Source organism: Pithys albifrons, chromosome 6 (genome assembly GCF_047495875.1).
Source record: "Pithys albifrons albifrons isolate INPA30051 chromosome 6, PitAlb_v1, whole genome shotgun sequence".
Taxonomy (NCBI): Eukaryota; Metazoa; Chordata; class Aves; order Passeriformes; family Thamnophilidae; genus Pithys; species Pithys albifrons.
Window position 1 is genome coordinate 36228730 of NC_092463.1, and position 27115 is coordinate 36255844.

General features: G+C 41.5%; 1 protein-coding gene across 7 annotated transcripts in view; it reads left to right on the top strand.

Annotated features, from left to right (window-relative positions):
• Window positions 1-4361: 4361 nt before the first annotated feature.
• PCNX1 (pecanex 1) overlaps window positions 4362-27115 on the top strand; it is an 88367-nt gene continuing 65613 nt past the window's right edge. For 4 of the 7 annotated variants that reach the window (XM_071558217.1, XM_071558219.1, XM_071558220.1 and 1 more), the window contains exons 1-6: window positions 4362-4692; window positions 12408-12616; window positions 18565-18670; window positions 21577-21622; window positions 22487-22576; window positions 24829-26526. In XM_071558217.1, the coding sequence (XP_071414318.1) occupies window positions 4540-4692; window positions 12408-12616; window positions 18565-18670; window positions 21577-21622; window positions 22487-22576; window positions 24829-26526 (2302 nt within the window). In that variant the 5' untranslated portion in view covers window positions 4362-4539. Of the gene's footprint in view, window positions 4693-12407; window positions 12617-14357; window positions 14415-18564; window positions 18671-21576; window positions 21623-22486; window positions 22577-24828; window positions 26527-27115 lie in introns of those variants that run through there. The other 3 variants (XM_071558222.1, XM_071558223.1, XM_071558224.1) reach the window with 2 other exon arrangements.

Genomic DNA, 27115 nt, shown 5'->3' on the forward strand with positions numbered 1-27115 from the left:
ATCCAATCCACAGAGAGTAGTATGTGTCAGCAGGATCCAAAAATTTGGGTTGAAATGCTGCTGTCTAACTATAGATCCTGAGTCAAGGAATCAATAGAAAGAAGTATGTGAAAGTTGGTAGTGAGCCATGAAAGCCTAGTTTGTCAGTGGTCATCTGGGAATAAATGCTGTATCCAGCACAGAGAGAGAAATGCTAACCCTCATAATTGTTCAGTGAGTAAATTGGTGCTTTTCTTATTTTCTGCTGACTACTGGCTACTTACAGTTCAGTATCATACTGCAATAACTTACTGTAATGAAAAATTACAAGGAAGTGCCAGTCATAAGCTTGTTTCTGGACATAAAGTTTGCCCAGTTTAAGCAAAATACTCTTTTTCACTTTGTTTCACCTCTTGTCCTAATTATTTGAGTTATGTTCTTATAAAACTTAGGAATTCTCTTGATCATCTTGATAACTTATTTAAAAATTATAATTTTGGGTATCCCATGAAAGATGTCTGGAGGGAAAGTGTAGAACCTCATTCCCCTGAATGAGAAGAGAGACTAAAGTACTTCCAATGGTGCAAAGCATGCTGCAGTATTATTCTTAGAAATGGCAACATGTTGAAGCATTTTTGTGGCAGATTTCAGTGTTTTATTACTGTTTTGATTAACTTCTGTTCTTGAAATAGCACACGTTGGTTGGTCTCCAATAACGTGATTTAATGCCCCCTTTCTTAAGTTTTATCCAATAAATTGTCTGGTCTTCATTGATGGTGCACTTTATTTTTTTCTAGAGCAAGTTATTTTCCTGTATCCATCCTAAAGAAATACTGTAAGGCCAAAGTACAATGCAGATGATAAACTAGTTATCTGTTGGATTGCAGACGTTTGATACTCAGATTAAATCTACTGCTGTTACTTTCTATGCAGATGTGGATGTTTTGCTTGTTTCCTCTTAAAAGCTAATAATAGTTTCTTTTTTCTTGCTTTGTTAGTGATACGTACAACTGGTCTTGTTATCAATTTTACTTTAGGGCATGGATGGATGCCAATATTATTTCCCTGTCTTGTGTTCTAATGTTTTCAATCTGTCTGAATTTACATAGCTAAGCAATGAAATTTAATTGTCTTCTCAAGCATGTGATATTTGCTCGCTTATTCTACTGGATGCAGAGTAGATCATCCCATGACGAAATGCTCTTGAACGGGCAACTAGGAGCTATTGGAACTAGGTTAAGCTCTTTAGGGTCAGAGTTCAGCCTGTAATATTTCTGTTTTGTTGCTTCTGTTTATTCTTTGCTTTTACCCCCTCCACCCTCCAAGCCTCTATCACTTCATGGCTGGTCAAAAGGTCCAGTGGCTTCTAGGAGTGGGGCTGGGAAAAGAGCCACAAGCTTCCACAGCATCCAGCTTCTGACACTGGGGCACTGTTTAACATGAATCATTACTAGGACACTGAGGCTAATCTATCCAGACTTAATCAATGGCTCCTCAACTCAAGGAGTTATAAAGGTTTTTAAAGCACTTACTGCAGCCTTCAGACATGTTATTAATAGAAGTTATCCCTCTTCTCTCTTTTTTGTGGAGAAAGGGAACAGCTTTTATGTAATTCATAAAGCAGCTGCTGGAAAAACTAACGCTTCATAATCATGATCACTACAGTGTCACAGTATATTTAGGGATAACACATTCTAAAAATGTTCATCTTTTAACAGCCATATTTGTAATTTTAATTTTTAATGGTATTTTGGCAAATCATGTAGATAAACCAGGCTTCATAGTTTTATTTTTTTTTCTGAGCATACTGTAACTGGTGAGGCTTCTCATGCTTGGCTTTAACTCAAAAGGATAAAGGGAATTCCCCCTCCTCACCCATGATGATCCTCTGTAAGTTTTTACTGTTTCTTTTCCCTTCCCCCCAACCTTTTCTGCTTTTAGATCTCAATCCTGTTTGACAAAGTGAAAAAATTCTCTTTTTCAAAATACTGCTAGCAGTTTTGTATTTGAAAATGTACTATTTGAAAAAGCTTTATTTGTTTATACTGGAGGAGAGAACCATTGTGGTTGGGGGTTTATGTCCATCCTTTCTCCCTACTCTCCAACTGGAGAAACAAAAAATAGAATAAATACATCTGCTCTGAGTCAGTAACTTCTGTCTTCTGGTTTTCCAAGAATAGGCAAATGCTGCCATTGGCTCACTAACTGTCAGGGAGACAGTGGAGTCTGAGGAATTAGTGCAGCCTCTTGAAAACACCAACTCAAATGCATGCTCATCATGAGTCATGGCTGAGTGCTTGGGTTATATCATTGCTGCGATTCTTCTGCCGCAGAGCCTCAGAGTTACAGAGTGGGTAAGGCTGAAAGAGACCACAGTGGCTCATCTAGTCCATTCTCCCTACACAAGCGGGGTCATCCTAGAGCAAATTGCACTGGAACAAATTCTGCTGGAACTTCTGTGCACTTGTTTCTGCCCACTGCCTCTTATCCTATTGCTTGGCAGCACTGAGCCTGGCTCCTTCCTCTTGACACCCTCCTCTAAGGTACTTGTACAGACATTGATGAGGTCCCTCTCAGTTGTTCCTTCTCAAGGCCGAACAGGCTCAGCTCCTTCAGCCTTTCCTCATAGGAAGTGCTCCAGTCTCCTGTGATCCTCACAGCCCTCTGCTCCAGGAGCTCCATGTCTCTCTTGTCCTGAGGAGCCCAGAACTGGATACAGCAGTACCAGTGTGGCCTCACCAGGGCTGAGTAGAGGGACAGGATCATCTCCCTCAACCTGCTGGCAATGCTCTTTCTAAATCATCCCAGGACTCCCCAGTTTCTTGGGGACTTGTATCTTCTTGGCCACAAGGGCATGCTGCTGGCTCAGGGACATCTTGTAGTCCACCAGGACCCCCATGTCCTTCTCGGCAGAGCTGCTTTTGAGCATCTGCTGGAGTGGGAGAGTAACTTAGTTTGAGGACAGAAACTGTGTGAGACAGTATCATCACATTTCCTCAAAGTCCCAAAACAATACTGGAGAGTCAGGTAATGTTATGAGGGATCCTCAGCATTACTCATTCACAGTGTTTGAAGGAAGAGGGTTCCTGACAGCACTCTCTAAATTCATTTCCTAATCTGTCCCTTTCCAAATCACATGTGACTTCAGGGATGTGCTTGTCTAAGGGAAAAGTTTGGAAAGCCAGGACTTTATGAGAATTAGTGAACTATAAAGACAGGTGAATGTGTGAGGGACTCGCACCCAGGGCCTGCTGTGCTGTGTTCTCACAGTAAACCCTGATGAGTTTGGCTTTGTAGGTGTTGCAGCCAACAAGAAACCCTCTGGTAGGGAGAGGCACTCCAGGGATTTGGGAACAGCATGTGTTGATAGCGAATGGGGGGACTCCAGAAATGGTGAGGTTGTTGTCTTGCTTTAATTTTAGAGAATTAAAGCGTGTGCTGGACAAACATCCTCCTGCCCTGCTGCAAGAAGAGGATGTAGCACCTCAGCAGGAGTCAGGCCCTGGGAGAGGGAAAAAAAGGTTTGAAGGGGGCAGGGGATGACCCCAGGGTTGCTAGAGGTGAGCCTGGGGATGGTGTGCCTGAGGTGGGGCAAAGTGCTGACAAGTTGGGAGAGGGAGCTCAGCAGGGTCAGCCCCAGTCAGTGCTTGGATGAGAGACCTCCTGGGAATACCGGGGGCTGTAGGTTCTAGTCCTGAGGACTTCACTGTCACCGTCCAAGCTCGCTCGGCCGTGGCAGATGAACCTGAGGAGTTAAAGGGTGGAGCCACTTCTGCGTGGGGAGAGCCCTGCCCAAAGCTCCGTTTGCAAAGCCTGGCCATGATGATGATGACATGGGACATGGATTGTCACAAACCAAGCATGCTAAAGTCTGGACACAGCCACAGTGACTGGTTTAGGTTCGACATTAGGAACAATTTCTTCACAGAAAGAGTGGTTAGATTTTGGAACGCGCCTTCAAAGGAAGCAGTGGAGTCACCGTCCCTGGAAGTGCTTAAGTAAAGACTGGTCATGGTGGTGTTTGCTCCTAGGTTGGGCTCGGTGACCTCAGAGCTGTTTTCCAGCTTAGATGGTTCTGTGACTATCGGACGGAAAGGCCCTTTGCGAGGCCAGCCCCGCCTCCGCTCCAGTCCCCGGCGCCGCCCGTGCCGTGCCGTGCCGAGCCGTGTCTGTGCTGCCCGTGCCGTGCCGTGCCGAGCCGTGTCTGTGCTGCCCGTGCCGTGCCGAGCCGGGCCGGGCCCGTGCTGTGCCTGTGCCGGCCTCGCCGCCAGGGGGCGCTGCAGCGGCCGACCGGGCGGGGGCGGGGCGGCACGAGGCCGCGCGCAGGCGCAGCGCTGCCTCGCGGCGGCGGCGGCGCGCGCGTGCCGTGCCGCAAGGGCCGCCGGTCCGTCGGCGGCGCGGGGGCGGGCGGCCGGCCCGGGCCCGGACATAAGATGGCGGCGGCGTTGCTGGGGCGGCGACGGCGGCGGTTGCGGCTGCTGCGGAGCGCGGGCGGTGCGCGGCTCTGCCCGGGCTCGCAGGGCGGATAGAGCGGGGCCCGCGCGGCGGAGCGGGGCCGCCATGGGCTCCCAGGTGCTGCAGATCCTGCGCCAGGGCGTGTGGGCGGCGCTGAGCGGCGGCTGGTACCAGGACCCGCACCAGGGCGCGGGAGTCAACGCGCTGCACCTCTACCTGTGGCTCTTCCTGCTCGGCTTCCCCTTCACCCTGTACATGGTGAGCGCGGCCCCGGCCTGGGCCTGGCGGGGCTCGGGATGGGGGCGGGAAGGGCCGCGGGGCCGCCGCGCGCGCGCCCCCTGCCCGCGGAGCGGCCCCCGGGAACGGCCCCCGGGCACAGCCCCGGCCGGGACCCCCGCCCCTGAGAGCGTCCCCGGAAGCGGGCCCGACCAGGCCCCCCGCCCCTGGGAGTGGGCCCGGCGGTCGCGGTCGGGGCTGCGGCGGTTCCGGAGCGCGGGGCTGGTACCGGCGGTCTGTGGGTGGGCGCTATCGGGGCGCGGCGGGATTGCAGGCGCTGGCGCTTTGCCTTCGTTTTTCTGTTTACTTTCCTTCAAAATTGGGCATAACTCTGTCAGCTTCCGCTGCGGATCTACTGGCAGACCAGTAAAAAACAGTTTTTGCAGGAACTCTCAGATCTAGGCAGTATTTCTGGCTGGCAGCGCTATCACCGGGTTTTTGAGGCAAGTGGAGGGTGTGGGTCCATAACCCAGAAGTTTATGTGGCTGCAGTGCGGGGTACTGTGTGCTGGCCGACACGATATCTGGCCTGTGTATTACTGACAAGAAGTTACTTCGATTTTTTTAGCTTCGGTTCATATTTTATTGTCCTTGGTTTGTGAAAAGCACTGTCCTGTTTATCTTTGTAACTGACCCTTTAATCAGAGATGTTAAAATACTAACCTTTAAACCTGCAAACTTCCTTGACATTTGGACTTGGGAGCAAATACAGGAGAGGTGTGATCAGTTAGGAGAGAAAGGAGGAGGTTTCCTGTTCACCAGTCATTTTCTTCCTGTGTAAGTTGTGCGTAACTTACGAAATGCGAATAGTTTACTTAGTATTTTTCAGTGGAAAAGTGTGATTGTAGATGTGTTGTGACCAGTTTTGTGCATGAGGCAGAAAGTCATTTGCAAGCCTGCCGGGTTCCGATGCTGCAGCAATCTAAAGTAGAAACTGCCTTGTGAAAACTTGTGGCTTAGTGAATGAAATGTTGGAGGGAAAACTGTACGCAAGTGCAGTTGCAGAGATGGAGAGCTCTGGGGTCAGACATTTGCTTTGTTAAAAAGCAGTTTGTAGGATTGCAGTATGAGACACTTCATACTAAGAAATAGCATCTGTGAAAGAGGTTATAGCTCTGTATGGTTAGTTTTTAATTCCTATTGCAGTGTCTTGGAAAAGGCAGCTCCAACGCTTTTTGATTTGAAAACTTTTAAGCTGCTGGTATGAAAACCACAAGCTGCTTTTAAAACCAAAGTTAATCTGACAAGAGCTCAATAAAACTTTCAACTAAGCAGATCCTTTCTGTAAAAACTATGAATCTGTATCTAATCATCCTCAGAATATAGGGAGAGGAGAGACCTTTTGGTTTCAAATGTAGCTTTTTAATTTTTTTTTTCAAAAGTACTGCTGTTCTGTATTGACAGAATAGTCTATTTAATTAGTACCACCTTGCTGAGAAGCTCACCACATCTCTATGAACAGCTGTATCCTGCATGCACAGGAGACTCTTGAAAAGGGACTGATTTATATTGTACAGAGATCATTTCAACAAATGATAAATCTAGGCCAGCATTTGAGTCTCCTGCTGCTCTCACATCAGCAGTTAAGCTTCAGTTCCCCGTGCTGTGAGGTAAACTTCACTACTACTTAAACTTTCTTACTCTGCAAGGGGAAAACACAGACAACAAACAAGCTGCTTTGGGTTTTGTTGAGGTCAGAGAAATTTGCTTGCTTCATAGCTCTGGACAAGTTAAAGATGCAACAAGTGCCATCTTCCCTGAGAATAAGTAGGGAGATTAGTCACAAGTTAAAGCAGATTGAATCATATTTGGCTGTTCTCCCTCTTTCCACCCTCTGCAGTTTTAAGTGTTGTCTAGACGTAAACTAAACAGGCAGTACTGTGTTGGTCATCTTAGCTCTTTACTATCTCTTATGCTCCTTTTCAGACTAAAAAACTGTAAGTGTTGCATTGCTGTGGGACATAAATAAGCAGAACTTGCTTAAAAAGTCTTAGGTAATCATAATCTGAATTCTGAGCATGGCTCACTGGTGTGTAGGAGGGAGTTTCTAAGCTTGCTTCAAGTGACTTGTTGATGGCAGAAAACCCCGTGTGTTTAAAAATCAAGGTATAGACAAAGACTTAAAATGCTGGCAGGATTTATATTACTTTAGAAGCTTCCTCACATAAAGAATTGTAGGATCATAGCGTTGCTTTTATGCATTAAGGCAACAGTTACTCCTAAATTGTTTTGTAGCAACAGAGACAAAAGTATCTTGCAGCTGGCTCTCAAAGCTCGATGCATTTTACAGTAAGCTAATAACTTTTTTTCAAATGTTATTTAACCCCTAATGGGAATAGAACACTTTGCGATATGGTAATTTAGGTGCAATTATTGCTTAAAGACTTGGTTTATTGCACCCAGCATTGTTAATCTTTTTTCTATGCATTCCTTCTATTGATCTGGTATTTTCAGAATGGAATCTGGTAATGGTTGTGGTCAACAAGTAATGCCACAAGTCTGTTTTGCTTTGCACGTGTGTGCCAGTACTATTAGGGTGGATGGATTTAATGTGTGGTGGAAACCAACTAAAAATGAGCAGTAGAATCCAGGTAACCTTTCCTCCTTGGTGCCTCCTCTGCCTTCTGGCCTTAAGCCTGTGTAAGTGGGAGTTGTACTCTGTGTGAAGACAGATGTATACACAAATGTATCAGTATAATCAGGGTACTTTGCATTTTCTCATAAGTTTACGCACTCAAACTGTCCTTGTTGGATGTGTGGCAAAAGAAAAAGTGTAGATAATGAAGCAACTGGGGTGTAAAGTAAGAGAAACGTCTGCTGGAGTCTGTATTCTTGGGTCTGTGGTTTGGCAGCATGCATACAAAAATACTGCTTTCTAGACTAGTGAAATCTATCCGGTTTGCATATTTGTGTTCAGTAACAGACTAAACTGTGCTTGTTGATCTGCCTGTGCTAAGAGCTGATCCCTCTTTCTGCTGTAATCCAGAACTGAAATTAGGAGAAGAAAATATGCTTTCCCTATGGGGAAACTGTACAACTGCCCGGTCGAATAAAGTGGTAGAGATGAAAAAAATATCCTAAATGCAGAGGCCAATGTTGTGCATCAGTGTTGCAAGGGGGAGGGGCAAGAGAGGAGGCTGCCAAAGCACTTCCCCTGGGCCGAGTGCTGTTTCAGTCCCACCACGTGCACAGGAGGGGGTGAAGTCTTGGCTCTGGCACTTGTGGAACTTTGCAAGTGCTTGAAGGGGAGCCAGGACTGTACCTTGCTTGGGGTGATGGGCTCGTATGTACCTACAGAACTTGTCTGTCAGTCAAGCTCATTTAGACAACAGTTTCACTTAATTTCCTGACTTGTGTACATAGTTACAGAAGTAGGTCATATAAATGTAGCTTCACATGAAAGGTTTTTTCACTGAAGTTGCTGAGATATGTTGGGTTTCTTAAACCAGGATTTTAAGTGACTGATCTAAGACACTTCTAGTTTCTTTGCCTACTTAAGTTTCAGTTGTACACTGTGACTTCTCGATCAAAAATTAGATAACTTATAACTGAACTTTCTTCCTGGTAACAGCAGTTCTTGCTGGCTGACTGTTCATACACAAAAACTGGGAACAAAATTGTATCTGTTCATTCTTGATCTTTCCTCTGTTCTAGTATGAATATTTCTATAAAATAGTGGTCTCAAATGCTTGAACTGGTAAGCCTTTTTGCAAGATCACTGTTACTTCTTAATGAATGCCTGATTGGTGTCACTTCTGTGTAAGAATTTGCAACCTGATTAGGGTTGTGAGACGTTCAGATGAGTGTTCTCAACAGGTAATGCTGATGCATTTCTGTTTTGAAAAGACTCTGTAAGGTTCATTTGCATCTGTGGGGTTTTGCTGAAAGTAGGTATGGTTAGGTAAGATGCATGTATTTCTTCAGAAGTATGTCCCACTGCCTGCCCTCAATGAAATTCCTTCTGACTCCTGGCACTTACCTGCTTGAAACATGGTGTCAAGATACAATAACTTTTTGTAGTTCAAATGAGAATATTGTAGTACTGTAACTAGTGGTCTGAGTTTCTGTCTTAGATTGATCACTGGAGCCTAGAAGTGCTTAAAGCTTTTTCTACCTACTCCTTCACAAAAGATATGTTGTGGTGAAATTGAGCTAACCTCTGGAAGAAGCTGGCAGCTTCTGGAAGGGACAGTCCTCCTCAGCTCTGCATTTCTGCATCCTACTTTTGTATATATGTATAATACGGATTTCATAAGTTGCCTTCAAAGATTTAAATTAGGAAAGTAACTCTTTAGGGAAAGGTGATAGAAAATCAGTGTACTTCTGCCTGCATATCTGAGTGTACTACTTAACTTCCTTGAAGGTTCAGGGAAATAATTCCAGCTAGGAGTTTATCTAGTGGTTGGGTTTGTTCAGCCATTAGACAATTGAAGTTTTCAACAGAATGTAATTAAAGCAGGCTGTTCTTGTATGGTTGTGTCTACCTTTTTGTATTCTACAACAGCTTCAGTTGTGACTACTAATGTGGAGTGTATGTTTTCTTTTGGTGCTAATTCAAGTGACCAGAGATGTGCAGTAAAATGGGGTGTTTTCTGAAATGCTGTTGCAGCTACAGACTTGTAGGCAGCTCGTGTCTACTAACAAGCTCCAACCTGAGGTTTTTAGGCTGTTTTGCCCAATAAAAATGATTTAGTACTTGTGGAAAGAACTGAAATAAAGTCTAGCTGCTGATTTAAGGCCTAGATTTGTATTCCAGTCTTGGCGATGGTATCACATAGGATGCCGCTGAGAGACCTGTCTCTCCTCAAATGAGGTAGAATGCTAAGCATGGTTTAAAATGCTGATGTCACTTAGCTCACTTTGGCTTGTGGAGAGAAGACCCCAAATGCAAGTTGAGAGCTTCTAAATCTGACAAAAATAGAGAAGGCACCACTGGTTGAGGTTAGGTTGAAGTAAGTCTTGCTCCTGAGGCTGGACTGCAGACAGTTTGCTGGTACCGTGGGTGGCAGTGCTGTACCAGGGCGTGAGACTTCATGTAAAGCATGATCATATACCAAGACACAAAGTAAGCTAGAAATGCTACAATTTCCATTCCCAGAGTATGTGCCGTATCCAGGCATGAGTAGCTATTAATGAATATGAAGAATGAATAGTAGTGAGTTAACTTTTACCTTATTTTTAGCTTTTACAATTCTGTGAAAAAAGGCTGTGAGGAAAAAACACCTTAATTCTTTTATTGGATTTGCTGCAAGTTGCATGAAGTTTCTTACTTCCCCCCCTGCACTTGCTCTTAAAGCTTTCTTTGCAGAATAGGATGTGTAGATTTTGCTTTGCACAAGATAAACTGTGACCTCACTGCTGGCAAAATTGAAGAGCTCTCTAGGCAGATAAAGATAGGCATGTGCTTTATAGACTAACCCTGGCTTTTGTTACCTGCTGTTAGACTGACTCTTCTGGTAATGGCTTCTGAACTCTAGGTGCTTGTAAAGAGGAGGACAGTTGAAATTGTGTGTGTGATTGGGTACCAGGCTGCTTAGCAGGTACAGGAAACTCATGAGTTTTGCCAGAGGTAACGAACTTGCCCCTGCCTGCAGGGAACTGCCTCTGAAGTGGAAACTGCATTTCTTGAGGAAACTCTTGTAGCGTTGCTTCAGAGACTGTATGGATGCCATAAGCGTGATTGTGGCTCCTGTTTGCTTACTGATGCTGTCTTTAAATAGCTTTGTTTCCTCTTTCTCCTCCTGAGGTGGTGCTTGGTAAATGAATCTTCCTGTCTGTTGTGGTGTTGTCCAGCCCGGCATGCAAAATCCAAGGGAGCATACTTAGTGAGCATACTGCAGCTTAGTTTGCCTGGCCTACTTCAAATGTTGTATTAAGTGTTGACATAACTTGTTTTGGAGGAAAGGGAATCTTAATAAATAACCTGCCTCCTGATTTGATTCCAGATTCAGTTATTTGTCTTTGTTTGGCTTTAGAAATGTGTTATTGATTATTTGACTTTGCTTACTGCCAGAAAGTGAGAGCAGCCACATTAAGAGTTGCTTTGGTTTTTTTTCTGAAGTCAACAGTCAATACAATACTTAGGAATATTTATTCTTCTATTCCTTTTATTAGTACAATATTTTGTATTTGGAGACCTCTTTAAGCAGTTTTTTTGCTAAATTCATCGCCTGTGTGGCAAGCAGTGCCAGTATTCTAGGTCTAATAAACTTGAATATCTAGAAATATTAATGTTGTAATCAGATCTCTTTTTAAATTACTAAACCAAGTTTTATGTGCAGAATAGAGAGGGCACTTGGTCTTGGGCTCTCATCACTTTCCTCTTCTGATTCTGCAAGACGTGCAGGGGGCTTGGATCCCATAAAGACTCTTCTCTTGCAATGGTCTGTATGAGGAGGGAGACTGGAAATCTACTTAAGCCAGGAGGTCTAAAAGGAGAGTTCTTCTAGTCATCTACTAAATTAATGTTCATGCTGGATATTGAATGTTGGCTAATTCTGATTGTTGTATGTCTGTGTTTATATGTGTTTTTGAAGATATATCTCAAGCTACTCTAGCAGTGGCATAAAGGATAGTGATGGAGTGAAATACTTGAGAACACATGGTTTGTTGCTTGTGTAAGAGAAGTGGTCTATTTGTGGATGAATATTAAGAATATCTCATTTTGTTTAATGACTGCTTGGGGAAATGGCAAAATTAGAATTATGAATAAACGGTAAATTAGAAGGATGAAAGCCTTGAAGTGAAATCTGATGTTTAAGTAGTACTCTGAACACTTCTTTTAAGTAGCTATTAGGCTGTACTTAGTACCTGTTGCTGAGGGAATTGAAGCCCTATGTGCCTCTGCAAAAGCTGCATGAGAAGTCTTAACTTGGGGTGGAATTTCGAAAGTTGAATTCAGGACTGAGGTTTTTTATGTGGCTTCTGGCCACCTTTGACTAAACTGAAAAAATCACTTTAAAATATGTGTGGGCTGCCTTTCCATGGGCATATACTGATATAACACAAATAGTCTTTGCAGCCTATGGTCTTGCAGGTTATTGAGGACTGGTGCACTATGTATGAGTCACAAATGTAAACAGCTTCTTTTTTTATATGCAGCTAGGAAAAAGTTTGGCTTTTGTGACTGATCAGTATCTTGCTATGCAGGAGTAGCTTTTGCAAGCTACAAGCAAAGTGAAAACATCTGTGCTGGTATCTAAGCAGGTTTTCTCCCATCTAACCGTGCTGATAAACTTGCAGCAGTTTTTCTAAAAGGGACTTGGTGCTGTGTACTGGCACACATCTTGTGCTTGGTTTAGTTTTCAAGTTGCTTAATATCTTCCCATCTTTTTTTTTATTTGTAATAGCCAGTCAGGAATACTGGGTGCCACACAAAAAAAATCATGCTAGCTTTAAGTTCCCTGGTCTAGGTCTTGTATTCTAGTAGCCTGGAAAAAGAGGTTGAGAGTTGTACTTGGTTCTCAGGCTTCAGTGACCCAGGTCTATTTAGGATGCTGCTCTGGCGCTTTGGTGTGTTGAAGTCCAACTGTTCCTTTTTTCTGTGTTGCCAGACTTTTAATGTTCTTCACACGAAATCAGATTAGGTGGTGTAATTTTCAGTATGATCAGTATTTTCCCCATGAAAGAAACTTAAACAGTGTTCTTATGGATATTGGACCTTGTGTTCATTAACTCTTTCTTACTTTTTTTTGAAAGGCTCTTCCTTCTTCCATGATGATAGTAGCTGTCTACTGCCCGGTGATAGCAGCTCTCTTTATCGTTTTGAAGATGGTGAATTACCGTTTGCACAGGGCACTGGATGAGGGTGAAATTGTGGAGAGGAATGCCAGTGAGCATATGGATAGAGGTGCAAAAACAGAACAAAGCAATGTTTCAGCCAAGAGGAAAGACAGCAATGGGCCCAGGTAAGGTGTCTGCTGGTGCTTGTGTACTCCTTCAAATAATGAGCAGTGCTGCCTTCAACAGATGCGTAACTGGAATGGTGGTTGAGGTAAACACAAAGGAATATAGATACAGACCTATGTAGTCCTGAAGGACTGTTTTAAGTCTGGTTTTTAAAAGCAGACTTATTTACATATTAGGTTGGAAGTGTTGTATTCAAGTTAATTTCCTGGTTCCTCTCGCAGAGGTGTTCCAGAGCCAGATTGAACATGCTGGAAGCACTGAAACAATAGCATGGAAAATGTGTGCTCATTAGGTCACTAAATACTTAACACAACTAGTACAAGTAATCTTCATTTAGCAGTAGATGTAGTATTAAAAATCTAGCTGCCAAAACCCACATACTGCATGGTAATTCTTTTATCACTAGGAGAAGTGTCTGATTTGGTTTCAATTTTAGTTTTTAAAAAGCGGAAGTCAGATACAGTCAATGCTTGACTGTATAATTATAATCTTTCTTCAGAACTGTCTTATGAATTAGTAAATCTGGGAGTTGCTCAGCTCAGGAATGAAGGTAGTTCAGTTGGAGATGATTCCTTTCCATGGATTTCTGCTGTTGCCAGCATAAAGAAACTCAGAGATTTTCTTCCTCTGATCAGACTCTTTGGAGAAAGAAGAGCAAAAGATGACTCATCGACAAGGCCGGCCTAACCAGTCTGATCAGACTGTGGATGTGTTACGAGCTCCATTATGAAAGCCTCTGCCTGCTCCAAATAATTGAGGTCATCTTAAAAGTAAAACTGTATGAAATAAATCAACCTTAAATTGTTAGCTTTTAAAGACCTGTCTCTTGTCTGTGAGTTTTTGGTACTTGTAGCCATTAATTTTCACAATGAGGCAGTTGGTATGTTGTCCTGACTCTTAAAAGGTTCTGTGTGTCTTACTAATAAAAAAACAAACCTGTAATTTAGACATGGAGACGTGTGCTATAAGGAAATGTAGTTCAAAGAAGGCTCTTCAGTTTGTTTATTTGGATGCTTAAAGAAAGGAAATGTTAAACTGCTGCACTTGAAAATGCTCAGCCTTAGAAGGATTTTGTGAGTACCTGTGTGATAGCTTCTCATGAGATGAGTCCTGAGTTCTCTGTGTCTGTTCTCAGCTCAGGTATTGTTAGAAAAAACGGTATCTTAGATTCCTCTAAAGTTGATATACAGTAACTTCTTGTATCAATCTTTTATAACCTGCCCCTTTTTCCATGTTGTGTTTGGCAACAGAACCTGCTGATTTAAATTGTGACTCTGTTTAGAGCACCATATACCTTATTAAAACTGTACTGAGCTGTTTAGGCAGACTGTTTCCCTAGCTGAATATTAATGCTTACTCTGCTTAATAAAATTAATGGTAGTAAACAGTAGCCTGTTCTGTTTCAATGCTGCCTTGCTAATGCATGTTTTAGGTTTGACATTGAGATGATTTGTCTCTTGCGTGATCTTTGGTGGGTTTGGCTTTCTTGGTTTTTTTTGTTTGGGATACATCTTTTACTTCCAAAACAGTAGCCCAAACTTGGCAAGGGAATTTCTGCTAGTGTGGTGAGTTACTTCTGGATGTTTCAGTTCTGTTTTGTCTAGGGAGCAGTTGACGTGGGACAAGTTACTACATTATAAGCACTGTGAGCTCAGAAGTAGAGGTTAGTTTGATGCTGTGTGTCCTGCTTGCCAACTAAAGTTTCATTAACTTTTATATGATCCTTGTTCCCGCTTTCAGGTCTCTTAACTAGAACTGGGAACAAGGTCAATGCAGAAATTACGGAGGTACTTTTTGGTAAGTGGGATGTACAGTATATACTAATCTTTGCCTGGAAGCTTACAAAAACTCTGGGGTAACATTCAAACCAGTAGATGGGATGTAGACTGAGTGTTTAATATTGAGCTGTAACCATCTCAGTGAGTTAAATTGGAACACTAATAAACCAAACCTGTCTGGGAAGAGAGTATCTGGGTAGGGTTTTTATTTTAAACTCTGCTTCCCTTGGATAGGGGAGATCTAAGCAGACATACTGTCTTTAATATTTGCATATCAGAATATTATTTTTGATAGCTTAGGCTACAGCACGTGATACCAAATAAATATGCATATAGTATAGTTTGCAAAGCCATCCCAAAGTTTTCACCCTGCTGTGCACGCATTCCGTGAGACCACTTTAGATACAAATATTAGTATTTTTGAAAGATTAAGCAATAGTCTGGTTTCTGTTCCAAAGTCTTGTTTGGAATTCTGTTTAGCTTCTAAGAACTGCTGTTCTTTCTTCCTGAATATGTTTATCTGCAAAGTGGTGCTTTCAGGTATCTTGACAAATTATGTGCTATCATCTGTAGGCTTACTTGAACTGCTCATTTATCTTCAGTTCACATTGGTTTGTGAACAGGATCGAACCGAGGGGTTTTTAATATTTCTGTGAAACTTTGGCGCATTTAAGCAAAGAAAGACTTACTATTCCTGTAGAAAAGCCTTGTTAAGTTTTTCCCTGTGCTCTTTATAAAGCTGCAATTCTCCAGTTAATGTTTTTGAAAGAAGCTAGTCTTAATTCAGAGATGGGAATGTAAATTCCCATCTGTAGCTTCTAGTGCAGTTGCTGTTTTCATATTTGAGGTGTTATTAATGCTACTCTGAGGTTTCATGAAAGCAAGTAGTGGTAACGCAGGCTCCTGGTCTCAAAAAAGGTAGAAGAAACAGCACAAGCATCATTTTTGTTGGGTATCAGTGGACCTACATAGATACTTTAAAACCTTTAAGTCAATCTTGCTTTTGAGTATAGAATATGGCTGCTTTCTTGTGTTAGTGACTGCTGTGGTTCAAAGTACCATAAAGTGGCACTGCTATTACTGATCTCCATTACCAGGGGCAAGCTGTAATCATGATGCTACGTAAATTTCGTATGTACATCTACAAAATAAAACTGTGACAGCTGGAGAATGCTGTGTCTCTGAGATATGTACAGTCTGCCTAACTATGAGCAAGAGAAATAAAATTTTAAGAAAGTGATCTCTAAAACTCTTGCACTATCTTTGCTGTTTGTTCTCCTTGCAGTTTTCTGTGGCTCTCAGAACTGTTCTCGAGTTTGGAGTTGGTTTGCATTTTTGACTAGTGATTGAACTTTGAAAGAAAGCTTCTCTTGAAGTTGCTGTGATCCAGCACTTGCAGTACATGCTGTGGTCCCTCTGTGTTTTGAGAGTAGCCTCCTGATTAGTTATCCTGCTATTTGGGTTGGAAATTAAGGACAGAAGAAGGTGTTCAGAACAAAAGAATAAAACTCTTCCTTTGCTCTGTCCAGAAATCAGAACTGCTTATTCCAAATTCTCTTTCAAAGTTCTGGTCCAAATAACAAATTGCTTTAGTCAATCAGCCAAAATCAGATTTTGAACTCTTGAATTCATGTAGACTTGTAGCCTCCTCAGACATCTGGTTAGTCTCTGACATGCTAAGGTAATATACCTGCAGATAGAAATTGTATATAAATAACTAGAAATACTACTATTAAGTTGGTTTATGTGAACTTTGAATGCCTCTGGGACAGCAGTCTCCATTGCAGATAAGTGGACATAACATTTTCAGTATTCTCAATCTGAGCAGTTACTTGACTGCAGTTACTTCCCTTGTAAAGGGAGAAATGTAGCACTTGCTCTAAGTATGAGGTTGGCAAACTGTAAGAAAGTGATTGCAGAACTTCATAGCAGAAGGGGATGACCATAGTGCTGGGATCAAATGGCTCCTAAAGGACTCTCGGTGCTATTGTAGTCCAGAACTTAGGCATACAATGATAAGTCTTAGGACTCTATTTCCTGCTTGTTCTGCAAACTTTGTTACTGTTAGTTACTAGCTCTTGTTAATCTGTTGTCTTGTGTGTGCTGTCACACAGTGTTGAAGCTGTGAGTAAAGTGGCAGCAATAGATTGTTACTGCTTGTATTGGTGTCTGTTGGTTCAGTTTTAGACAATATTGCCTCCTTCCACCCTGGCTAGCTACCCAGTTCTGTGCATGAGAGCTTATTTGTAGTGGCATATTTTTGTACTTCATAGGTTGTACTTTAATCACATGCAGTGTTGCTCAATGAATTATTCAAACAGGAAAGGGATTTCATCTTTCTGTGAAAGGTATTCTTTGTTACATCAGTTGTCATTGTAATGTATGATGAACTTAAACATTGTGAAAATTTTTCAGTTTAGTCTTTAATGTCATGTTATATCCTTATGTATTCTTAAAATATTTATGTAAGGAGTACTTTAACTAAAGCTGGTGGAAGTTATGGAAGCTGAGTTCTGTATCTTCTTTTATTCATTTTCCTTACCTGCCTCCAACATAATTGATATCAGGTCAAACAGGGTTCTGTAAACAACCATCACTAAGAACATGCCAGTGTCTCATTGCTGAGCTGTACCAAAATGGTGGCTTTTCACCTCTTTCTTTAATTTGCTGGAGTTGGGCCATAGTTGTTCTAACTATTGTCTGGTTGTCTTTTAAGTTAACTTTTCCTGAATTAATATATTCCTAACTTTAAACTGTCATTTTTTTGTCATCTCGTTGATGTCAGAAGATGTACAGGCTTCTTGTATAGTCTAGAATGGTTCCCAAGGTTGTACCTTTGTGTCTCTCTTGAGATGACAACAGTTTGAAATGCCATGCTGCAGAATGAATCATGTCTCAGTTTGTTTATAGTACCCTAGATGGATGGTGGCATATTACAAAACTGATTAGAATCAGAGAATATGCTAAGTTGGAAAGGACCCATTGAAGTTCATTGAGTCAACTCCTGACCCTGCACAGGACACATCATTAGGTGTTGGCCTCTTCTGTAAGACTAAATGCCAATTAAGTAAGCCCTGCAGTGCTTCTGTCTGTTTCTATTCTCTTCTTCACGGGGGCTTCATCTTTAATTTCTTTAGTCCAGCTGGAGAAGTATTGTGCATATGTCCTTTCTCCATCAAAATGTTGGAATGGACTCACCACAGCTCTGAATTATTGATTGCTGGGAGGCAGTTGTGGGAAGAAGCAGAGAGAGGATCAGTGTCAAATTACTCTGTAGTTACTTCTGTTTAGAAGTCTCCTAGATCAAGATGGTTGAAAAGAACCATAGTGGGAGAAGTAAAACAATGTCTGAACTTCTCTCTCTTTGCAATTAACAAATGGTGGTAGGTTGTATCCTTGTGTTCTAGTCCTCACTTCATGCCCCACTGGCCTAACGGATAGATCCAATTTACTTTTGTTGTGTAAAATATATGCCTTTGACAAGCTGAATTACAGTAAATTAAAATTTGGTGATGGTGATGTAGAAAATACTTTCAAACCAATAGTTATTAATCCTGAAAGAATGAGATCACTAGGATGTAATGATCTGTTGTACCTCAAAATACTATTTTTGGGTAGAAAGATGTGATTTGCATTCCTAGGAGAGATACTATATTCCTGCGTGTCTCTGCCTGTCCAATAACTTTTACTGACAGTGTGTGGCTTTCTTGATTAACCATCCTTGCTGTTGCTCCTAGATTCAGTCTAAGGAAAAGACCAGGAGTCCTTTCTATGGTCTTTGAAAGAGTTCTATGTGGTACATTTTCTGTTGTTGGATTTCTGGGTATTATAGTTGGACAGATGATCCAAAAGTTATGTGTATCTGTGTATAGACAGAGAATTTAGTACATCAGCATTTCAGAATGCCTTATGGCTCCTCAATCTTCACAGTTTGTGTTGGCTGGTGAGAGTGGATTTAGGGCAGCCACTTCTATGACACTGTAGGGTGCTCCAGCTCTCACTGAGCTTCCTGTGTCAAATGGGTGGTACTCACCTGAGGTACTGGGATATATTTGAGCCCCTGATATTCGAAAAGGGAAAAATTGTTTTGAATCTGCACTCGGTATATACAAACTTAGGTTTAACTGGTAGGCTAATGTTGTTTCTTTTCTTGTATGTTTCTCTCTCAGTGACCCTGGTGGAGGGATTGAGATGTCAGAGTTCATACGAGAAGCAACTCCCCCTGTTGGCTGTAGTTCACGCAATTCTTATGCTGGGATAGATCCAAACAACCAGGTAAGAATTAGAGCAGCTGCAGTTGTTGCTTTAGTACTGCTGCCTTTGCACGCTGTAGAGTAACTTTTCTTGCTATTTTACATTTTTGTAATATGTATTAGATTAACCCCTTTACCTTTTCTGTATTGAACTGCTTTGTTAAGAGAGCATTGCACTCTCCCTGCAGCATCAGTCTTTCTCATCCTGTCTTGGATTTGTTCTATAAATGGCTGGATTTTATAAGGGAACCCACTGTCTCAGAAAGTATTCCCTTTTGCTCAGGCAGCTTTTTTCTGATTTAGTAAATCAAAATGGCTCAGCATGGTCAAATAAGTACCAGGGACCCACTGGGATTCCCTGGTCCTTTTGGTATCAGTGAGCTGTTAGATAGCTCGGGCTGTATTTTCATCCTTTTGTTGTAACTTCCTTGTTACTTTTGTTTCATCTTCATTTAGAAGCTTAATTGGTAAATTTAAGTGCTGTATTTGAGGTGTCTTCTGTTAAGTTGTCTTATAATGTATCCACTGCTGATTATTTCTCGCAATTGTAAATGGCTTTCAGAAAGTTATTATTCCTGACAGTTCAGACTCTACAGTCTAAAGTTTGCTAAAGTACAAAGCAAGATAAACTGCTAGAAATTGAAAGACTAAAATGGTTTATTTTTGGATGACCTCTGCAAAATCTTCACTTTTTCTGACACTTCAACAGGGTTGGGAAGCAAACAGTAAATAGGGACTCCTGCAAGATGGAAGTAATGAACATGGCTTTATTACATTTTAATGCAACTTTATTATGCTCTAGTTGCCTTGTAGTTCACTGGGGACGTTGTTCTATTTCCTTATTACGTCTAGCAGGTTTACACATTCAGCTTCCGTAGCATTGGATGTGCTCTTTCTTCTATTTGGCTTATGCTGTTTTGCTGGTTGTGGCATCTTTCTTTTACCAGCCCTTCACGAGGACAAGTAGATGGACTGGTCAGACTGAACGGTTATGCTGACAATGAACAATGCAGCATCATAGTAAAGATACAGAACCTATTTTTGAATGACATGGAAATCCTTGGTGTGGTATTACAATATCATGTTCTTCTAATTAGCTCTCTGAGCAAGGAGTAGATAACAAGGTGTGGTGGTATGCTAATGTTGGTGTTTTGTCTGAATAATGCTCCATTATGCAGCATAGATAGTCTTAAGAGATTTTTCTCCTTTGAAGCAAGCAATTGTTTGGTAGTGTTCAAAGCCATAGGAAACAATGATCCATGTAGGAAGATAGAAAAGTGATCCCCAGGCTAGTTCTTTGACTGGTCTATGGAAAAAAGCTGTTTCAAACATACTTACAACAGTTTTAATGTTAAAGCATATGAAGAAGTTGAAGCTACTGTAGAAGAAAGTATAGAGTTTAAAATTAGTATTCACTAGTCCTGTGTGATTGAATTTGTAGCATCCAAAGGGAATGTGAACAGTAAGTGTTGTCTGAGTTCTGTTCAGTTTTTTGTATGAAGCAGCTTTCCCGTGCTGATGCATTTGCAGTTGACTGCAGTGTTCAGCAAGGCATATTATGGAATTGGAAAAAACCACTGGAACATGACAAAATGACTAAAAGTGTGTGACAATGTAGTGAAGGAAACACATTAAACAAGCTCTTTGATTTTTTTGCATTACACATAACAACTCCAAAATCTGCACACATCTTCAGGTTACCTGAAGTTGCTGTGCTTACAGAAAAGAGTTAGTAGAATTATGCTCTTTGCCCCAGAGTCATTTGAACTAGGGATTTCTGAATAATAGCATTCCAATAAGTGTGTATGTATATCTAATCTGTTTATATATATCTGAAAGTAAAATGGCTATCATTTTTGTGTGTCTGTGGTTTAGATTTTGCCTTTGAGTGCTCTTCTGCAGTCTTATTTCTCAGTGGTGTCATTAATTGACGTGCATTTTTGTGCACTGTTTGTAGTTCTTTGAGAGGTGGTATTGAAAATATTATTGAAAGAAAGACTAAATCTCTTTAGCGTCTCTGTGAAATAATCTGCTATGGATTATAGGATGTATGCAGAAAGGTAGATTGCAAACCTAAATGGCTAGCTCTTTTTCATAGGAGGAGGTACATGCCTGCTTTCTGCCTTTGAATGTGAAAACTATTTCTGGAAAAGCGTGTGTTTTTTCACATGGAAGCAGTTTCTGGATTTTGTTTGGTGTTTGTGTTAAACAGGCAAGTTTTATACTAAGATAGTGTCCAAAGGAGGGAAACCGAGATGATGAAGGGCATTGAGGGAAAGCCATGTGAGGAGTGGCTGAGGTCACTTGGTCTGTTCAATCTAGAGAAGAGGAGACTGAGGGGAGACCTCATTGCAGTCCTGAGGGGAAAAGCAGGGCAGACTCTGATCTCTCCTCTGTGTTGACCAGTGACAGGACCTGAGGAAGATTGGCCCTAAGATGTCACATGGTGTAGCTCTTGGGGATGGCCCTGTGCAGGGCTAAGGGTTGGGCGCAATGATCTTATGAGTCTGTCCCAACTTGAGATTTTAGGCAACCATGACCACTGCATTAAACTTTCAGCTTTACAACAGCAGTTGTTGGTGCAGCGCTGCACTGGTACTTTGTTGCCACACTAAAAGTATTTTCAAGAAAAATTCCTAGATTAAAATCTGTTTCTCCAGTGAACACAGTAAAATCTCTAAGAACACTGATTATGAAACAGAATAATGCTGTGATGTAGTTGGATGCATAATTATGTGCCTTTTCATCTGTTTGCAGTGGAAACATACTGAGACAGAAAGCATTTTACAGCACTGTGTTATTGGCTGCTTTTGAGCCTTTAAAAGTCTCTCCTAGGTGTAAGAACAAATGCATGCCTTGCAGTAATAGAACACAACAGTTAGTTGTTTTCTGAAAGTTTACAGCTTTTCACGTAATTCCTGTTTCTAGGTTGGATCTGGTTTATCTCGTCTGGGAACTGCAGCAACCATCAAAGGTGAGACTTTCAGTTCTTAAGTTCCTTTGCAGAAGCATTTCAAATCACTGTTGTCTGCTGTGTTGTTTCCAAACACTGCCTACCTTATCTTCAAAACCTTTTTGTGAGTGAGGCACAGCATTTACCAGTTGGGAGAAATCTTCCTTGGACTTGCCAGTTATATGACTAAAATGCTAGGAGAGAATATTCTGGAGTCCTTGTTCTGGTTCCTGTGTAATGACATATTTTTCCTTTGCTTATAAATGCAGAGCTAAGGGATTTGTTTGAGTGGACTTTCCCTACCATTTTGAGTTCACCACAACTAATCACCCTTCTAGTACTGCATTTCAATGACTTAATTATTTCTGGTTGCTTGGCATCTAGCAAAAGTATTGTCCAGGACAACCCTTTTGAATTCCTCTAACATGAAAAGATAAATTATTTGTAGTATGCAAAATTCTTATTTTGTAAATTCATCATCTGGCCAATAATAAGAAAAAAGAAAATTAAATGTGAATTTTTGTCATCTTCCTGATTTTTTTCCTTAACTTTTTGATTGTTACGAGTATTTTGTTACAGTCTTCCCCTCTTTATGGGCAACCATGCAAAAAGAAATATTCAAATAGATATTTGAGGAAAGAAAAACGCTCTTGGGTTCTGTGGGAGATAGTTTTCTAGGTTTTCATGGAAGATAGATAAAAGAAATAGAGTTGACAATATTTGTCTCTATAAGATAAATCTTGTGCTGCTTGTAATTTTTGTTACTTACCTTCAAATGAAGAAATATAAGCAACAGTCTTTCATGACAAGTGAGAAATTTGCAGTGTATGTAAATGTATGTGTTATACTTTGAGCACTAGTACTCTTATTTCTTAAAATTCACAGGTGATACTGACACTGCCAAGACCTCTGATGATATCAGTTTGAGTCTTGGCCAGAGTTCTAGCCTATGTAAAGAAGGGAGTGAAGAACAAGGTAAAATTCCTTCTTCTCCACGGTAAACCTGGTATTTTGTTACCAGAGACCTTTTGCTTAACATGCTAAATAAATTCATGCAGTTCAGTGATAAGAAAAGGTATCTTGAAGGTCTCTGTTTTCGTTCTTAGTTGCTCAAGTTTCTGGGAAGCATAGTTTGAATGCTTTTAACTTTAAGCTTGTGCTGTACATTTCTTCTTCTGATGTCTTCAAGCAGGTAATAAATATTTATTGTCACCTTGCTGCTGAAGGATAGCCAGCTTGCATGTCCTTAGACAGTATCTCTTACACTGCAGGTGGCCTTGGATTCACTGTCTTCATTGTAGACTAATTTGCTTTGCTTTCCAGTACAGACAAATGTATTTTTAAAAAATCTGGCAGGCTTTTCTATAAAGTATATAATCCTATACAGATTTCTATGTTTCTGGAGCTACAGACTGGTTCTAAGATGCAAGTGTTACCAGAGCTCTGGGGTGGGGTTTTTTTGTTGGTGTTTTTTTTCCTCTAATAGTATGTAAGAAAAATACTAGCTTGTGTTCTGAAACAGAACCAAACAACTGAAGGTCTCATTTGTCATTTATCTTAATTGCCAGCAAAAAGTCTGCTCAGATTAGAACAGAGCATAAAACCCGTAGGGAAATCTTTTGTTTGCTGATTTTAAAGTACCTAGTGATTAGCAGGAAGTTAACTCTGGGAATACCACCTTTCATTTTTGCCAGCCTAATCACTAGTGGGTGATTAAGCTGGCATGGATGATTCAGTCATTACTGTGTGGTTCACTGCAGAAAGTGTGTTTGAAGTGGCCATGCTTTTGTAATAGGGAGCAGGGTTCTGCTACTTTCAGCTGAGTAACGTAACTGTTTTGAAATCTCTTAAGTTGGACATGTTCAAATGCACTCTACAAAAATTTAGCAGTTGTAGAAACTTAACTTGGCCTCCAGATCTCTTATTTTTAGTGACAGTACCAAAAGGGAAAGTAGCCTGACTTTCAGTGCTGCTTGCAGATGGACACTTCCACATGAGACTACTTATGATAGGTCACAGGAATAATTGATTTAAAATCACCAATTTGAGAGGTAGTCAAACTTGTAGGAAGTTCTGTTACAGTACCAATAGTTCAGTGCAAAGGGCTGCATTCTTGCTAACTGTGAGCTTACTTGGTATCTGGTAGGAGAGGTGATTTTAGTTGGGTTTTTTTGTGACTTCAAAGTTAATGGGGTTTACGTTGTTTTTGTTACTAATTTTATAGTTTATATGAAGCAAAAGGTTTACTGCTGTGCTGGCTTAAAGGCAAACCAGCAGGGGAAAGGAACTCGCCACAAGAGAGATTATAAGTCAGAGCTAAAATTTAATAATAATATTACAATAACAACCCTGACACAAAAGGGAAATTGCTTTCAACTCGCAAAACCCCAGCAGTATAACCCAGTGTCCTGGGGCACAAACTCAAGGGGGTTTGTTTGCCCTTGTGCTGAGACCCGTGTGGTTCCCCCAAGTCCAGAGCAAAAGGAAATGAAAAACCTGTTGGTGCAGGCGAGGGCTGTGGTCTGGGCGAGAGCGGTGATCTCCTCCTGTCGAGGTCCTGCTGCTGCTCTGGATCCAACAAGAAGTTCCCCAGGTCTTCTTACCCACCACTTATGTACCCTCAGGAAGCACCTAGTCCCTCCCCCTGGGCTCGGGGACTCACACAATGGGTGATTAACTCTGGGAGCCAGGGGGTGTTGAACTGTTGATGGCCAATTAGCAGCTCTGCCCCCCTCAGGCTGGGTGTGAAGGTGATAATGGCTCCCTGGGCAGCTGCTGCTAATGGCCCATTGCCTTGGGGAATAGAGGGGGTAGAATACACAGCTTTGATCACCCCCACACAGGGTTAGCTGGTCCCTCCTGTTGAACTAGGACAACTGCATGTAGAAAACAAAAGGCAGGATATACTTTTTTAATTAAGAAACTTTAGGATGCATAAAAACATTAAGTCTGAGATGCACAAGCAATAGAGGAGGCTGGGGCCTTGTCAGAATTGTGCTGTCCTTTATTAGCTGCTAAGGTTAACCTGGTATTGATGTTTTCTTTTCTTTGTTAAAAAGCTTGTCAGGTTTGCCAAGGTGTTAGGAAGTAATTTTAAATGGTAATGTGATGTGTTTGTAGTACTTGCAAATGGATTTGTTAGTTCATTTACTTTGTGTGATATAAACCAGCAGTTTAAAGAAGATGGTATAACTTACATGTACATTTTTAACTATGTACTTTAACAGATTTGGCAACTGATCGGAAGCTTTTTCGTCTGGTGTCGAATGACTCTTTTGTCTCCATCCAACCTTCATTGTCCTCTGGACAGGATTTACCAAGGGACACCAGTGACAAAGTGTGCCTCTCGAACAACCAGCTTGTGGACCAGTCTAAAACCAGTGTATGTGACGCAGAAGTAGCTTCGCTTGTAACTCTGCATTCTCACTCCTATAGAAAGGATCATAGACCACGAGGTGTACCAAGGACTTCTAGCTCTGCTGTTGCTTTTCCAGATGCTTCACTAAATGACTTCCCTATCTATCAGCAAAAACGAGGACTAGATCCTGTCAGTGAATTAGAAGCTTCTAAGCCCCCTTCTGGATCCAGAGAGTCTTTGGGTGAGAACTCTTGCATTTCAGGAGTTTTTCAATTAGATGACATTCTGAAAAGTAGCAGCCCTCAACCATTGACTAAGAGTGGGAAGAGCAAATCCTTGAAAGCAGACAAAAGTATGGACAGTCTGAGAAGCCTGAGTACTAGAAGCAGTGGTTCAACAGAAAGCTACTGCAGTGGGACTGACCGCGACACTAACAGTACCATCAGTAGCTATAAAAGTGAACATACTAGCTCAACGCATATAGAAAGCGTGTTGTCAGAGCACGAGGAGGAGTCTCCTAGAGAAGAGAAAAAGGATGGTAAGAAAAAAGACTGTGGTGTTGACTCAGAGGATGACAGTAGTTCTACTGGCAAAAGGACTAGTAGCGAAAGGACTGCTGTGGAAGTGAGCACTGTGGGTGGTGTTCAAGAGGTAAAGGGTTCTAATGTATCTGAGGAGATGCACAGCCAGAAGGGTCTTTGTGCCTCTGCTTCAGAAGAGGCCAATAAGAACCCGCATGCCAATGAACTGACTACACAAACTGACCGGCCGCTTGGAAAGGCTGCTGAACAAAGAGATGAGCAGAGTGAGAAACTGGTTGTGTTAGTAGATTCAAGAACTTCTAAAGAAACAAGTGGAAAACAAAAAGAAGGAGATGTTCGACCAAAATCTTCTAGTTTAATACATCGAACAGCCTCTACCCACAAGTCCAGCCGGAGAAGGACAGGAAAAAAGCGGGCTAGTAGTTTTGATTCAAGTCGGCACAGGGAATATGTTTCCTTCCGAGGTGTATCTGGTACTAAACCTCACAGTGCTGTGTTTTGTCATGATGAGGACTCCAGTGATCAAAGTGACTTGAGCAGGACATCAAGTATGCAGTCAGCTCACCAGTTCAGCAGTGATAGCTCTTCCAGCACCACATCCCATTCATGCCAGTCTCCCGAGGGAAAGTACAGTGCTCTAAAGACCAAATACATTTCTAAAGAACGTGGGTGTACAGACCTGGAAAATGCTCACAAAACCCACGTAAGCTCTGAAGGAATTAGCAAAAAAAGATCTACACGACGGACTTCTAGCACAAACAGTGCCAAGAATCGTGCCAGAGTATTAAGCCTGGACAGTGGTACTGTAGCTTGTTTAAATGACCCAAATAGTTTAATGGCACCAGGTAACATAAAACAGTTAACCACTTCAAAATCTGATTTAGAAGCCAAAGAAGGAGAGGTGCTTGATGAGCTATCTCTGTTGGGAAGGGCTTCACACTTAGAGTCAGTCACTCGTTCTAGGAATAGCTTACCAAGCCAGGCTACATTTCCTGAAGGGGAAGAGCAAGAATCAGCAAGTGGAGGTAAGTAAATGACCTACCGGAAGTACCTTGTGTGTACCTTTTGTGTATGACTTAAGTTAAAACTGTACTGAAGTGTCCTCATGATTCTTCATTCTTGCCCAGTAAAACTGAAGAAGCATTTCCTTCATAATCTCTTGGAAGATGTACAGTTGAATCCAAACAACTGTTAGGAAATCTATACATAGAAGTGTTTTTAGTTTGTTGCCAGCAGTCTTTGTTAATTAGACCTGTATCTTAAAACTATTATTTATGGTCATATCAAAACCTACTCCGTTGTACTGAGTAGTGCAAATGCCTGCTGCCTCTCTGGTGTGGCTTGAGGTGGTATAAACAAATAAAATCAATCCCAAACCTTTACTATGCTGCCTTGAATTGTGCATTCTTACAACAGTCTAGTTATTAAGTTGAATTCTGCTAGGGATTTGATTTTGCTAGCTTTGCCATTGCTGGTTAGACAGTGTTTAATTTGCTTTTAGTTTGGGTTTTTTGTCTTCATTATGTGAACACTATAATGTTCCAGCACTGGAGAGGAATGTAGTTTTCCTCTTACTCGCTGTAACTTGCTTTGCGTGGTGTAATGTGAACACTA